General features: G+C 42.7%; 1 protein-coding gene and 1 long non-coding RNA gene across 7 annotated transcripts in view; one reads left to right on the forward strand and one right to left on the reverse strand.

Annotated features, from left to right (window-relative positions):
* Positions 1-6226: 6226 nt before the first annotated feature.
* On the reverse strand, positions 6227-9216 carry LOC133387898 (uncharacterized). Of its 4 annotated transcripts, none has more exons than XR_009763596.1 (3): positions 8780-9216; positions 8241-8369; positions 6227-6711 (listed from the first exon to the last, which is right to left on the reverse strand). It is a non-coding gene; the product is annotated as an uncharacterized LOC133387898 (long non-coding RNA). The 4 variants fall into 4 exon arrangements; XR_009763597.1 differs by lacking the exon at positions 8780-9216 and adding an exon at positions 8691-8773; XR_009763599.1 differs by lacking the exon at positions 8780-9216 and adding an exon at positions 8673-8771.
* A 52-nt stretch (positions 9217-9268) lies between these two features.
* LOC133387896 (ferric-chelate reductase 1-like) overlaps positions 9269-15659 on the forward strand; it is a 38637-nt gene continuing 32246 nt past the window's right edge. The window contains exon 1 of one of the 3 annotated variants that reach the window (XM_061633694.1): positions 9269-9372. Coding sequence is in view for 1 of the 3 variants with exons in the window: in XM_061633692.1 (XP_061489676.1) it covers positions 9686-9817 (132 nt within the window). In the remaining 2 variants the exon portion in view is untranslated. Of the gene's footprint in view, positions 9373-9670; positions 9818-10223; positions 10480-15659 lie in introns of those variants that run through there. The other 2 variants (XM_061633692.1, XM_061633693.1) reach the window with 2 other exon arrangements.

A 15659-nucleotide genomic window follows, 5' to 3' on the forward strand; every position in this document is an offset into this window, starting at 1 on the left:
CCAGAGGGGGTTTACCATTGCCTTCCTCTGAGGCTGAGAGGCAGTGACTGGCCCAAGGTCACCCAGTGAGCTTCATGGCTGTGTGGGGATTTGAACCCTGATCATAGTCTAGCACCTTAACCACTATGGGCAAGAGTACTAAGCTGCAGTAAAGTAAGGAGCTTCCTTTGTTGAGTTTCCGTTCTTGGTTTTCATACTTAGATTCAGAGTAACTGCATTTGGACAGAGCATTTGAGTTTTAGGAGAAAACATAATATACAGTTAATTCACTGTGACTACATGAACAAATTCTGGCTTGGCCAAGCCACAATTTGCAGCCCAGAAATAAAGTTAAACATTGCAAGAGAACTCTGTATCATGGCGTAGTATTATAGGATTACCAGAGGCTCAACTCTTCTTTTCCTTCTGCACAATTGGTGTCCCCAGGCAGGGGTCCTAGATCTGAGCTTTCATTTAAAAAAAGCCTCAGGAGAAAGAAAGTTATGACACTAAACATGCAAGTAACCTTTGAAGTAATTTATGTGAAATAAGCCAGCTTGGCTGTTTTTAACCAATGAGTGAAGTCAGAGCTGTGAATGATAAGTGTGCTATTTAGACACCAGGCAGTAGGAATCCCTAGGGCCCTAAAGAGCTTCTGTGTTCCTCTCCCCTTTAGTGCACTTTTCCTGCTTGATCTTATCTTCTAATAGTCCTTGGAATCTCCATATATTGCCCTTTTACCTAACAACCAGCATGTATCTTTCCTGTGGTGGATTTGTCTGAGATCAGGTAGTCTCAAGAAGTTGTTTTCTGCAAATGCTACTACACAGTGAGTACAGATTACCAAGGATGCTGACCCCTGAAATAACATAAATTGTAAAGAGTATATGCTTAGGCTGGAGACTCCAGCCACACCACCAGCAGAAGAAAGGGGCAAGATGGACATTTGCATTCTTCATCCTAAAAGGGTACTCTCATTGCATACTCCAGCATTTCACAGATGAAGTAAGGACACTTTTGAGTACTTGTTAGAACTCCAATTCCCATGCTATGGGTTACATTTTGATCACTCGTCTTACAATTACACTTTGTGGAAAGATGTCCAGCACCTGTTTATTTGCTCTGAAAAAGCAGTTAGAGAGTTAGGGCTCATCCGGACAACTGCAAAATGTGTGACACGCCTGCTATATGTGTTCATTATTTTTCGGTCGTCCAAATGACGTCTCGCACTGTTACGCATTTTCGCGGGTTAAATCCACTCCTTGCAATACCGGCAAAAATGCGATTTGCTGTTTAAAATCGGGAATCATCCGCTGTGCCTTCAGGAGTTAGGATGCAATACCGCGGACTTTACAGCTGATGGGCGGTTCTTGGGTGTTTCCCCTTGCCCCTTGCGCATGTACGAGAATAAGCCTGGGAAAATTGAACCAATCATCGCAATGGGGGGAAGTTGGGGGGTGTCTGCAACTACTGTGCAGATGCATTTTATTTTTTGCCAGCCTGCAAACTGGGCGGCCACTCTGGGTGACATCTGCAATACACAGCAAGCCAGAAAGGGGGGGTGGTCGGTTTCAGCCTGCCTCCCGAAAGCTTTGTCAATTTCATTCTACTTGCTGGGTTTTTTGCTTCAAATCAGAAAAGCATACATTTGTTTAAGTGTAATATCCCAAATACAAACAAGAAAAGGGCTGCTGGTCGGTGTCATGCCTGCTCTGGAAAGTTTTGTCAATTTCATTCTCCTGGGAAGGAAAGGGAGAAGGAGGGGGGGGGTTTGACAGGTTTCTTGCTATTTTGGAGAAATAAGTGCAATTGCCAGCATGTGTATCTCCTTAAATATCATTAAAGGCAGAAAAGCATACATTCATTTAAGCATAATATCGCAAATACAAACAAGGCAGGCGTGAAACCAACCAGCAGCCTTTCCTTCCGAGGCCAAACTCCTTTACAGCCATATTGTGCTTTGTTGCAAAGCGGGAGAGGAGCAGTTATTACAATGTGAGTTTCTTGGAGGAAGGGTGGGATAAACTGGCAATGAATAAATAGTTCATAGCAGTTGCTCTTGGATTTTGTAGTGCTGATAACAAAAAAGGAGGTAATTGTAGCATATGGTGCCATCTTGTGGCTTTTTCATAGAAAGACAGTCTTACTGATGAAAGGAAATGGACTGCCTTCAAGTCGATTCTGACTTATGGCGACCCTGTGAATAGGGTTTTCATGGTAAGTGGTATTCAGAGGGGGTTTAACATTGCCTTCCTCTGAGGCTGAGAGGCAGGGACTGGCCCAAGGTCACCCAGTGAATTTCATGGCTGTGGTGATTTGAACCCTGGTCTCCCAGGTCGTAGTCCAACACTCTAACCACTACACCACACTGGCTCTTTTTACTGATAGTAAAAGGCAATTTTTTAAGGTGAAGATAGATGTTGCCAGATAAATTTGAGGTCATTACAGTATGTTGATGTTTTCTACTATCGGGGGGAGGAGGGAAAATCAGTAGGCAGGAAGTGGGCACTTTACCCTTCCCACATCCATTGATTCTTCAGTGAAAATGCCTCTCTGGCATTTTTACCTTAGCTTTCCCTATCCCCCAACTGTGCTCAGATACCAGAAATAAGACCAGCCAAGGGGGATTTATATGGGAAAACAACTGGGCACAAGATAAGTTAAGCATTCCTTCTGCAGACTCCCCTTTACAAATGTCTCTCACCCTGTGCCTAGGACAATTTGCTACTAAAGCAGAACAGCAAATATAAAACTCCCTTTCCCCCTGTCAAGGTGCATAGTATTTAAGACTGGCCAACTACCAGCGGAAAATTCCACAAGTTGCTCTTAATGGGACTACAAAATACAATAAAATAAATTAACAATTTCCTTTCCTTTCTTGGTACCTCAAAATCAGCTGCCTTAGGCAGCTGCATTATTCTGCCCAACGGTAGGGCCAGCTGTGTATTGGAAATACCTATTTGAGATAAGGTGGTTTCTCACCATTAGGATAGGTAGCACAAGAAATGTGGCTGATACCAAACACAACAACTCTGTGTTAGCTAAGGGGGAGAAATTTGATTTGATTTTAATGTGAACCTACCAAATGTTCACTTTCTGAAACAAAAGGCAAATGAAACATCGCTATCCTTCAAATTTCTCACTTCTCCAAATCTTCTTCATCTTCAACCAAATAATGTATATAAAAATGTATTTAATAGAGGTAAGTGTGCATGAAAATTGCATATATTAGGGGAAATAACATTAAATGATTATATGAGGCAAAATTGCTTGCAAAAATATGTATATCAGGCAAAATAGCAGAGAAAAATGTATACCAGGAGAAATGTGCACTAAAATGCTGATGAATTTTCACAAAAAAGTTAAACAAAATTCACAAACATGCAGAAATGTGCAGAACTTGAATTTGACTGCAAAAATGAGAAGCTTGAGAGAAGAAATTGACAGATTGGCCCACTGTTCTTCAACCTTGTATCCCCAGATGTTGCATTACAACTCCCATCAACCCCACCCAGCTTAGCCAATGGCCAACGATGATGGGAGTTGTGGTCCAACAACATCTGGGGATCCAAGGTTGAAGAATAGTGGATTAGTCCATGCTTACTCATCCCTCCTCTGTTTTCCCCATAACATGTACTTTCAGAACATGCGTGCTCTGATGTTTTCCAAACCCTGCTCCACTTCATTAGAAGCTGCATGTAGAGTGGTGAAACTTGAAGCACAGCAGACATATATCTCTGGTCATCATCTCACTGGCAAGTTATAGGAAACAATATGAAATACAATCAGCATCTTTGTGGTACTCTAACGCCAAGATATTTGGCACCTAGGGCAGAAAATCCACATGGTGCTCTCCTTGTTTTGTAATTAAAAAGGGAAGCTTACAGATTTGCTGCCTTTTAATGGTGCTTAATAATCTGCTGATGTGGGTGCCTCACTGAGAGGATAAATCCAGTGTCTTCTCTATGATAACACCATCACAAAATTGAGAATGCATCAGTGAATCAGGCAAAATGCTACAATGTCTTAAGGCAAAGATGTTTTCAGAATAATCTGGGCACATATTAATTCTTACTGAAATGGATGTTTTGGTATCGCACTTATTTTTTTAAGCTATTGTACAGCAGGTACCAGCAGAAATAAATGGGAGTTCAACTTGAAGCATGACTGAGAAATGAACCCAGGATGTGGCTAGCTAAAGAAAGGGTATGGCCTATGCAGATAGGAGTAGCTCAGTTCCCAGTGACCTTTGCTGAGTCCTGTGAGACGAAGTAGTCAGGCTACAAAGTGAAACAACCCCAAATGCTTGGCCTATCCATCATAATGACATTTTGCTAGTTTATCTGTAAATATTAAAAACCTAAGAAGGGTCTTGCTGGATCAGGCCAATGGCCCATCTAGTCCATTGGACTGTTCTCACAGCGGCCAACCAGATGCCTGTGGGAAGCTCACAAGCAAGACCTGAGCACAGGAGTGCTCTGCAGTTTCCAGCAACTGGTATTCAGAAGCATACTGCCTCCAACTGTGGAAATATTGCCGTCTAAACTATTACTAAATTTGTATATCCAGTAAGGTTTTGTATTCATATTTCTGAAAAAGCAATCCTTCCTTGAAACCTGCATACATACATGCACACAACTCTTCTAAAACTTGTAGAGAATTTCAAAACCCATGTTTGGTAATGGCTGGAGGATGATGCATGCAGGTCTATTGGAAGCCTGCCTCAACCATGACTAAGTAGTGCTGTGGCTATCAAAGAATGTTCAAACCGGGTGAGCAACCTTCTATATCAGTTCGGCTTTTGGTGGCAATATGCTGCCACTACATGCTCAGCCCAGGAGAGGGGAAACACACAAGCGCACAAAATGGCATCAAAACCATCAGCTGTGCTCTAGCATCCAGGGTCCAGGGAAAACTACCAACTGGGGCTGTTGTGGCAATGATGCCCACATGCCTCCCACACATGGAGGGAATGAATGCATGCCAGCAGGAACACCCTCCCAGGACACTGTCTTGCTTCACAGGACAAACAACACCATACTCCATGAGCTTCTGTAGTACAGGCAACAATGACCCCACTGTTGAAGTCCCTCCAGCTCTCTTATGCCAGGGATTGGGAACCTTTTGTTAAGCTGAAAGCACTCTCATCTGGGCAATTGTTCAGGGACCACATGTCAGTGGTGGCCAGGGCCAGAGGCGAAACTGGGAGGAGCGACTAATGTGGTTTTTACCGTGTTACAGCCGGCTAGTTTTGCACGCATTCACACATCCCTCGCTATCCTCCATCCAGGTTAGAAACAGGCATTATCAGAGCAAGCACACATGCAAGGAGGGTGCAAAGTAGAGCTGATGAGGGGTGTGGCTTGGGAAGAGGGGGCATGGCTGAGGAGGAGGAGCCTGGGGAAAGTCCTGAGGGCCAGGTAGAGAGGCCTGAAGGGCCACACGTTCCTTCCGTCTGCCTTAGGCCATACTTGTGCTCCAAAATAATGCTTGTGAGCAAGCACACAAAGTAAAGGAGGGCGAGGCCTGGGGCAGCTCTACCGCTAGGAATAGTGAGGCAGCCGGATGCTGGGGTCAGGGAACAGTGGCAAGGTGGAGAAAGGAAGAGCTCTGTGTGCCATCGGGCCTGCCCTATATCCCCAAAGCCAACTTGCTCTCTTCAAGTACAGTGGAGGTCTCTGTCCCATTGCCAGTGTTAAAATAAGATTCAGCTGCAAGTTCAGTCAGTTTCTACGCACATGGCATTGGGGGAGGGGTGCCATCTTATCCTTTGCCTCAGGCAGCTGACTGCCTAGGCCAGAGGGTCCCAGCTGTGGACAGTGGACCACCAGTGGTCTGTGAGCTTCAATCAGGCAGTCCGCAGTGTGTCTGTGAAGCACACTCACAATTTGAATTCTATAGAATGCTATGAAATTCACATTGTAAAACAATATAAGAAATAATAGAAGCAATAAAAATACAATTGAAAATGATATCTCATTCAGGACAGTGCACTACAATTGCTACAAGAGGCAGGAAAAATACTAAGTCATCTGCCAAGACTCTCAGCAATTTTCAAGTGGGCCATGGGGGAAAATTTGGGAACCACTGCCTTAGGCTGGCCATAGGGAGGACCCACAATACAGTAGCCACATAGGTTCCAGGGCATCCATATACTCAGCATGCAATTCTGTTGCTATCATCTCTAAATAAAACAGGTCATTCACAATTTTAAAAATGCACAGCATTTGCTACTGTGTTGTGACAAGAGTTTATTCCACTCAGAAATACAATGCTCCTTTGTGTTGTAATGACTAACAAGTAGAGATGCTCTCAAAAATTTCTTTCTCACTGAGTGCTTGTCATACTTAAAAAAAAAACTTTATGCAGAATCAATGTGCAGTGCACAGATGGATTTGCACAATAAGCATTATATTTACCACAGAGAAGTAGATGCTGGGATTGCTTTGCGTTGTATGCACACAAGTTTATATTTGCTCAAGTAACATTTCAGTCTAAAGGACTGCAAATTGCCAGCCTTTGACATCCAAGATAAAAGTTCAGCAGCAAGCCTTTTGAAGGGGGTGGGGCAGGGGGACCGCTGGAGATCTTCTTACAGGTATTGTGTTTATATTAATTTGTACATTGTACTAGTCAAGTGTGTGATAATAAAATGGACGTTACAACTACTTTTTTCAGGGCAAACATTTATGTCAGTTCCTTGTATAGTCCTTTAGCTGTGGGACATTCATGCTGTGAAACAAGACAAAGGAAAAATGCTAAGATAACTTTAGAACACTGTTTGCAGTTATCATTGCAATTTGCCCCCTTTAAAAAAAGACTGCATTATATTTATTTGTTTCCAGAACAGATTTAGGGGGCACACTGGGGGTAGGAGAGGGGAAGATCATTCTGTTGCTCAAGGAGAAATCCGTGCACTGACACAACAATTGTCTTAGTGCTATGTTAAATACAGCCCCACATTTATATCCCATCTTTCCTCTGAGGAACACAAGACACCATGCATAGTTCTTCCCCCCTCCACTTTATTTTCACAACAACCTTGTGTGGTAGATTAGGCTGCGAGACAGTGACTGGCCCAAGTTCGTCCAATTAGCTTCATGAGTCGTCCTAGTCTGACACTGTAGTAACCAATACACCACAATGGCTCCAACTGTAGTTCCCTTATTATTAAAAAGTTCATCCTTATATAAGTATAAAATTGTTATCAGGGAAGGAACATGACATTCCTGGTGTTTTTAGTAATTTTAAATAAAGATTTTGGTAAGAGTGATTGCAGACTATAATTTTGGGTCTTGTACTGATTGCTGAATGTAATTGCTATTTGAAGTGTAAGGGTGAATTCTTATGTTATTATTAAATGCAACTAACTGCTCATATGACTGATCTGCTCACATGAGCAACACATCATGAAGATCACAGCTCTTTTCCATGATCAGGAAAAAAAACACCCTACTTTCTTATGCAATAGCTATACTACCATGGTTTTGAACAGGATATTTTTAAACCAAGTTTTCCCCAATGAGGAACTTACTCAAAATGTGTTTGATTTCCTATTTTATCCTCTATTGTGTAAATCTATTAATTTATACCTTTTTATTTCTGTTAAGTGGATGCTACTCTCTTGTACTACTATTGAAATGTAAGTTGTTTTATACTGTATTTCAGTAGATGTTATATGTAGGGTCTCTGTCTTGAAGGTTCATAAAAGAAATGAGCTAACAATCTGATGCTATTTGGGAATTACAGTATAGATCTTCTCCAATACCTACATAATGAGATAGGTCATTGCAAAGAATAATTACAGTTCTGTGTCCTGCTAAAATTCTAGGCTTCTGGCTGATTTAATTAAAAAGAGGACTGGATAGAAATTACACAGTAACTACTCTGCATTCCCCATATTCCTTGCCTTCAGAATGCATGAGTCCACAGGAAGAAAAAGATAAAGATTGAAAAGCAACTGTAAATTCACCTCCCAGAATGGCCGTAAATTGATTTCAACCCGTACAACAATTTTAAAATCACATTTCTGTTTTTCACACATGCACACAAACAGTAGGTGATAGTCAGTGCCCACATGCTCTCTGCAAGTGATATCAATCTATGAGTCTTGAACAGGAGAGTGAGAAAGTATCTCTCTCAGAGCCTACCTTGGCAAAGCATGTGTTTTGAACCATTGTTTGCCGAGTTAATGCTAATCCTGGCTGGCGGAGATGGGCATTTGTTGGAGAGAATCAATGGATGTGATGGTGTGTGTGTACCTGATTTCTTCTTCTCCTGCCTGCTGGGATCCCTCCAAGGCTGTTTTTGCCTTGGTTGGCTGGTTTTTCATCTCAGAGTCAAGCTGAGGGGAAGATGGCCAAGGAAACTGGTGAAAGCAGAAGAACGCCCTGCAAAACAGAAGACAGGCCAGGTCATCATATGGAAAGTCCATCCTCACCTTCTCCTGACTTCACCCTAACCTCCCCCAAAGCCATGCCAAACAGTGCTGCTGACAGGCATGGGCTTATGGGCTTTCATGATAACAGACCACTATTTCACCACCTACCACCATAGGGGAAGGTTCCTGATGTGTTTTTGTTATGTTAATATTTTATTGTATTTTTAAATATGTACAGTAATTGACTATTTGTAAGTCACCTTGTCAGCATGTATATCCTGAAAAGAAGGGTATAAATAATTGTAATAATTACAAATGAATCAAATATCACCTCCAGGCAGGCCCCATGCAAGCAAATAAACAAACAGTTCAGTCAGCAAAGGGGCTGGCTGGAGAAGCTCTGGAAGAAGGAAGCCATACCAGGCCTTTGCTCCATGATCCTGCACAGGACTGGGAAACAGCATTTCTTAGCAGCTGTTCTGCAAATGACTGCGTGAAGGGTTAAAGTGGAGAATCCCAGCGAGGCAGGTAGCCCTAACCCTTGTTCTGCAACTACTTAAGAAGCATGTAGTCAGTGCAGCTTCAAACATACATTAAACAAAAAACAAAAAAACAGCCTGAGCTTGTTGAATGGGCTGGCCAATCTTTGAAATTGCTTTGGTTTTCTCTCTTGGAGGACTTTTGGGTGAGGGTGGTGGCAAGTCACTGAAGTGACCCTTAAGCAAACGTGCTTAGGGACTCATCGCCTCTTAATTGAAAGACTGTCGAAAAGAGAGTGCTGAACCTGATCCCGCAGAGTTCAGGGGCACTTACTCCCGAGTAAGTGGACGCAGGACCAGCAAAGGCACCAGAAAAAAAATTGCTGGGCGGGGGCAAAGTGTATTTCTAAGTAGGCGAAATACACTAGGACTTGTTTGGGGGAGCGCTTGACCCCCGTCCCCTGGTGTAGGATTGCTGTTGGGTGTATCCCCCACCTCCCATCGATTGTCCTGTTCACTGGGGCTTTCTTCCAGGTAACTCTGCATAAGAAATCGGCAGCGCAGCTCTAATGAACACACTTGCTCTAATGAAGCAAGCCCCACCGCGTTCAATACGGGGAACTATGTATTTCAAGGGTCATATCTCTTGCTGGAATTCTCACGGTACTTAGTAGAACCCCTACTCTCGTTGGTACCCACGCTTTAAACTAAACCACTTTATGTCCAACTATCTTGATACTCTGGATAGAGTTAAAATCAGAAGAGCTTTTACAGCTCTCCGATTCCAAGCTATGCCCTCTGCCTTTCTAGATGGCAGGTATAAAGGCATCCCTCTGGCTTCACGTCAATGTTCATAGGCTGTACTGCTGTAGACGAAATTGATCATTATTTACTACACTGTCCTCTCTATGAACAACCTAGAAAAAAATTCTTCAAAACACTTTTAGAACCAATAGTATCTTACCCTGATGAGATTAAGGTAATTATACTTCTATCGGACTACTCTAGATCAGTTTCCCTCGCGGTCGCAAATTTTGCGATTGCCGCACAAAAACTGAGGGAGCTTTTTATCCTTGGTTAACAGTTTTATAGGCGTATCCTGCCTTTTCTGTTTTAATATATTGCTGACATACTCTTAATATATTGTTTATATCTGTATATGTATTTGCATAAGGCTTATGGCTTGGATTGCAATACAGTTTGTTACTAGTAGAACTTGCTTCCGAGTAGATACACCCTTGATCAAAATGGAAACGGACTGCCTTCAAGTCAATCAGGGTATATGGCGACCCAGGAATAGGGTTTTCATGGTAAGCGGTATTCAGAGGGGGATTGCCTTCCTGTTTTAAAAGGTGGTGTTATCCCGCCTCCCTCCGCCCGGCATTCTTCTCCACAGCTTCTTCAAGGGCGTGTTTGCTTTTTTCCTTAAATTTGCTTGGCTCCACCCACCTCTGAAGAGGTGTCGAAAAGCAGGAAGAGTGTCCTGCAAGATAAGAGCGGGCTAAGCGTGTTTCTTTGCTGTTGCCGGCACGTTCGAAGGAGTGAGGCTTGACGATTTGCCTATCAGAGAATTGCCAACTTTAATTTTTGTTTGTGTGTGTAAGGTTTAGCAGTCAGGTTTGTGCTACAGTGTTCCTTAAGGTAAGAAACGGGTGTCTTACTAATCCTTGTTTTAAGAGGATAGGTGTATATTTTGTGTGGTGTAAAATGTCATGCTGTTTCAAACGCTTAACTACAAGATGACTCTTATAAGACAGCTTTGTGGAAAGTACTGTGTTGGATGCCCTTGGTGTAGTAAAGCAAATCCTGTGCTTTTTCTTTCTTTTTTCTTTTAAAAAAGTATTAAGCTAAAGTATTTTAAGAACATATATCTTGCAAAGAGCTGTATGCCACTTCAGCAAATGTGGAAGAAACTCTCAAATGCAAAAAATCTAGATTCAGCGCCTATATAATTGGTTATTACTGTTTCAGTATGTGCTGACTGTACCAAAGTTCACAGTTGTGGGTGGGAGTTCTGTATATATCCGTTAGGGGAGGGGGTCTTGTTAGTAGGAAGAAAACTTGTACGCATTAGGCTTTCACACTTCCTACCTTCAGGGAGTCTTTTCTGTATTGACAGGCAAATCCAGAAACTCCTGTATGCTGCAGAGATTTCTAACCTGGGTGTGCCCTTGGGTTAGGCAAGACTCAGGCTAGGCCTGTTGGGCCTCTCCATTACTTTGTTGAAACCGAGGGTGCACCTTGGAGCATGCCCTTGGAGCACCTTGGAGTATGCCCTAACGCAAGGCAAAATCAAGAATGGAGAAGAAACTTTGCCTTCCTTTTACAGGTCATCTTATAGAGGATACCCAAGGATTTCTTAGAATGTAGTCTGAAAAAAAATCAGCATTAGATAAATATGAACATGTTACTTGTTAATATGTTTTCTATTGACAGAGGGTACAAAGGATGATGGTATGTTAGAATTTTGGAAACCATATGGGAAATGGCTGAGGTCCCATTAATATTTCATCTCATTGTTTCACGACATATTGTGAAGCAAGAAAGAATAATGCTGAATATAGAGTGAAGCAAAATGGGTTACATTGTTGTTCAGTATTGGGTCCATTAGTGGATGGTACATGATGTTTACTTATAGTAACAAAATTGGTAGTTAAAATTATTAATGTATATGCTTGGAAGCTTTTTCTTTTAAAATGTGAAATATATAAATGAAACAAACCATAGTCTGGAAGTTGACGGGTGGGTGCACTTGAACAGTATGAAGCAGGGGTAGATAAAGTACCTCTAATGTACAAATGGAGGTAGGGTTCTTCCAGGTGATATCTTTATTGAGCATTCATTCTGATTTGTTTGCGGGATGCTTATGCGATAGTGAGCATGCATCCTAATTTGCTTCCTGCCTGGTGTTCATACAGCTTCCTGTTAACCATTTGTTCATCCTTGACTTTTCAGTTCATCTTCCTATCACTGTCTAAACACAAAAAGTCTCTGTTTTTTTTAGTTGATTTGTTGTACCAGGGCATACAGTGCATTAATGGACCTTTATTGCGCAAATGTAAATTTCTGGTAAATGCTTGAATGCCTCCTGCAACATGCTGACAGCTTAGAGCCAATCTTAGAGGCAGGTCTAGATAATATTCTGCTAACTCCAAACAAACAATCCCACCATGTCATAAATGTATAACATGGAAACTAAGATGGATACTGTGTCTGTTTCACTAATCTGAAGTACCATAGCCTCTTAAAACAATAAGCACATGGATAAAGCCTTTCTCAGACATGTGTATGAAAACTGACAGGGTCCTTGTCAGTTTTCTTTCAAGCATGAGCAGACTTAAGGTTCCCTCTCCCGCTACAGCCTTTAGGCCTGCCAACTGCAGCTGGATGCAGAATGGTGGCTCAGGAGGTGGTGCCAATTCCCAACTATAGGGGAAGCCAATAAGGTGCCCTCTCAATGTTTGAGCCCAACTCACATCAGCCCCGGCCAGCATGGCCAATGGTCCAGGACGATAATTGTAGTGTAGCGACATCTAGAGGGCCACAGATTCCCCATTTTTGATATGGACCAACAAATCTGAGAATGCATTAAAATCTTCAGATGAAAACCTTAAGGCAGAAGATGGCCATGCGCCCTAATTTCCTGAAGTCTGTCCTCTGTTTGGAGGGCTGTCTGGTTTAAAAAATAAGAACCCTAACAAGGAAGAGCATGGACCTTAAAGTTGCTTATCATCAGTTAGCATCTGGACAGTGGAATGAGCAGGTCATCTGGTCACAGCCCCCCCCCCGCCGCTGCCATGGTGAGATGTATTTCTGTTGAAATCATATTAATAATTTCTGAACTTGCATCTACACAAATAAATTAGAATATGCAACTTTTGTGTTCTATTTTGTCTCTCTTGGTAATGAGTAAAGTGTTCCTGGCTACGCTTTTCTTATAGTTGTGAACAGAGCTTGGAAAAGTTACTTTTTTTGAACTACAACTCCCATCAGCCCCAGCCAGCATGGCCACTGGATTGGGCTGATGGGAGTTGTAGTTCAAAAAAGTAATTTTTCCAAGCTGTGGTTATGAAGTTCTTCCTATTGATTTAACATTTGAGTCTCCAAACTGTTGTTCCGGCTCACTGTTGGTGTGTTATGGACCTTGGAATGATCATGCATAACAATTCATAAGAGCCTCCTTATCCACTGTCTTCTGTCTCTAACCAGATTCCCCTGTGAAGCTTAGAAGCTGGGCAGCAGTGAGGAGGTGGTAATCTCATTTGTCCTCATTACCATCTTGGCATTTGGAGGATATTGCAAGTTGTCAGCACTCAAATGTCACTTAAAAAAAAAGTATTCACAGCAACCACAACATCTATGTTAACGGATATATTGTCCCAAACCTACAGTATATAAGCGAGCTGGAGAATGGGCTTCCCCTGTAATATACTTAACTTGCAAACAAACTCTAGAATAATATAAAACCAAGCTAGGGAGATTATCTTGGCCATATCTGCAGAAGTATATAGCCAAAGTATATAGGATGGTGACAACTTCAAACTTTTCTAAAAATAGAAACCGAAATGTAGGAAGCTTCTTAAACAGAAGTTCTTGTATTTTATTTATTTATTTATTTATTAAATTTATTAGTCGCCCATCTGGCTGGTTGTCCAGCCACTCTGGGCGACGTACAAGATAAAAAACAATACATTAAAACGTTAAAATTTAAAACCATAACAGTAAAAACCTAACCCACCCCAAAAGCCTGCCTGAAGAGCCAGGTCTTCAAGGCCCAGCGGAAGCTCATCATAGAAGGGGCATGGCGGAGATCATTTGGGAGAGAGTTCCACAGGGTGGGGGCCACTATTGAAAAAGCCCACTCTCTAGTCCTCACCAGTCTAGCTGTTTTAACCGGTGGGATCGAGAGAAGGTCTTCTGAGGCTGATCTTGTTGAGCGGCATCCCTGACGATGCTGGAGGTGCTCCTTCAGATAGACTGGGCTAAAACCGTATAGGGTTTTAAAGGTCAAAACCAACACCTTGAATTGGGCCCGGTAAACAACCGGTAGCCAGTGCAACTCCTTCTGCACTGGAGTGATGTGATCTTGCCGGCAGCTGCCTTTAATCAGATGAGCCGCCGCATTCTGTACCAGTTGCAGCTTCCGGACCGTTTTCAAGGGTAACCCCACGTAGAGCACATTACAGTAGTCTAGGCGAGAGGTGACCAGGGCATGTACTACCGGTGGGAGCAGATGGTTGGGAAGGTAGGGGCGCAGCCTTCGTATCAGATGGAATTGATACAGCACCGCCCGGCTCACAGCCGAGACTTGAGCCTCCATGGACAGCTGGGAGTCAAGAATGACCCCCAGGCTGCGATCCTGGTCTTTCAGGGGCAATCGTAGCCCATTGAGCACCAGGTCCATATCCCCCAGCCTTCCTTTGTCTCCCACAAACAGTACCTCAGTTTTGTCAGGGTTCAGCTTCAGCTTATTCCTTCCCATCCAGCCACTCACCGACTCCAGGCACTTGGGCAGGGTTTCTACAGCCAACCTCGGTGAAGATTTAAATGAGAGATAGAGCTGCATGTCATCCGCATACTGATGACATTGCAGCCCAAATCTCCTGATGATTGCCCCCAGCGGCTTTATATAGATGTTGAACAGCATCGGGGAGAGGATGGAACCCTGTGGCACCCCACAAGTGAGAGGCCAAGGATCCGAGACCTCATCCTCCAATGCCACTCTTTGGTACCTACCAGAGAGGAAGGAATGGAACCACTGCAATACAGTGCCCCCCATGCCTAACTTCTTCAGGCGGTCCAGGAGGATAACGTGGTCAATGATATCGAAAGCCGCTGAGAGATCAAGGAGGACAAGGGAGGTGCATTCGCCCCTATCCCACGCCCTCCTCATATCATCTACCAAGGCGACCAAGGCTGTTTCAGTCCCATGTCCAGGCCTGAAGCCCGATTGAAATGGATCCAGATAATCTCCAACTGTCAATCAAAACAATTTCTATTTTACAATAAAATGACAATGAGATCCTCCTAGATTCTTCACTGCGCTTAGGTGTGTGAGGAGATAATAGGCTGGTTGTATCTGCATCATGTGTATAACCTGTGGAAATGTCTGTCTATGGGGACTTTGGAGCTTTAAGGGCCTATATAGATGCCTTAACTGCCTGTAAGCACCCCTGTTAATGGCAAGGGGCCAAAGATCAAATGGATAACCTGGTCAAACTCCTATCTGAAAAACTAGATCTATTTTCTTTAGTTGTGTGCTTTACCGAATGTCTCAAAAAGCCTCTGAAGAATGTGCTACTACTCCCTTAGCCACTGAGCTCTTTTTATTGAAGTACAGTGTAACCCTATGCATATCTACTCAGAAAACAGGGTGGTTCATGAAAGATGCTCTTGGATGTCATTGATTCATAGGGTCTACATAAGTCGTAGTCGACTTGGAGGCACATAACAACAACAATCTCAACTATTTTGAGACAAAATCCTTTCTTCACCCTTCTGATTTACAGTCAGATTTCTAAGACTTTCCAGTCCCAAACTTCCTAACTATGTGGTCAGAATAGATTAAATTGTCTTAAATTTAAACTTAAAATCTGGTTTCTTTAAAAAGGTTTTTGATTATTCTGGAATGCTACAGTTCTAGTGAATACTAGAACTCTGGCTGACTCTGCAGCCTTCAAGGTGCTAAAATCATGTCCACTCTGCATGGAGTCACAAGCTTATAGTGTAAATATTACTTGCAGTCTAAGATAACTGTGATGTCATTAACTCAAGGTTTACAGCTAATGTGGCATAATTTCTGAAATATTGCCCATATGTTA

The sequence above is a fragment of the Rhineura floridana genome, chromosome 6 (assembly GCF_030035675.1).
Source record: "Rhineura floridana isolate rRhiFlo1 chromosome 6, rRhiFlo1.hap2, whole genome shotgun sequence".
In the NCBI taxonomy this organism is placed as follows: domain Eukaryota; kingdom Metazoa; phylum Chordata; class Lepidosauria; order Squamata; family Rhineuridae; genus Rhineura; species Rhineura floridana.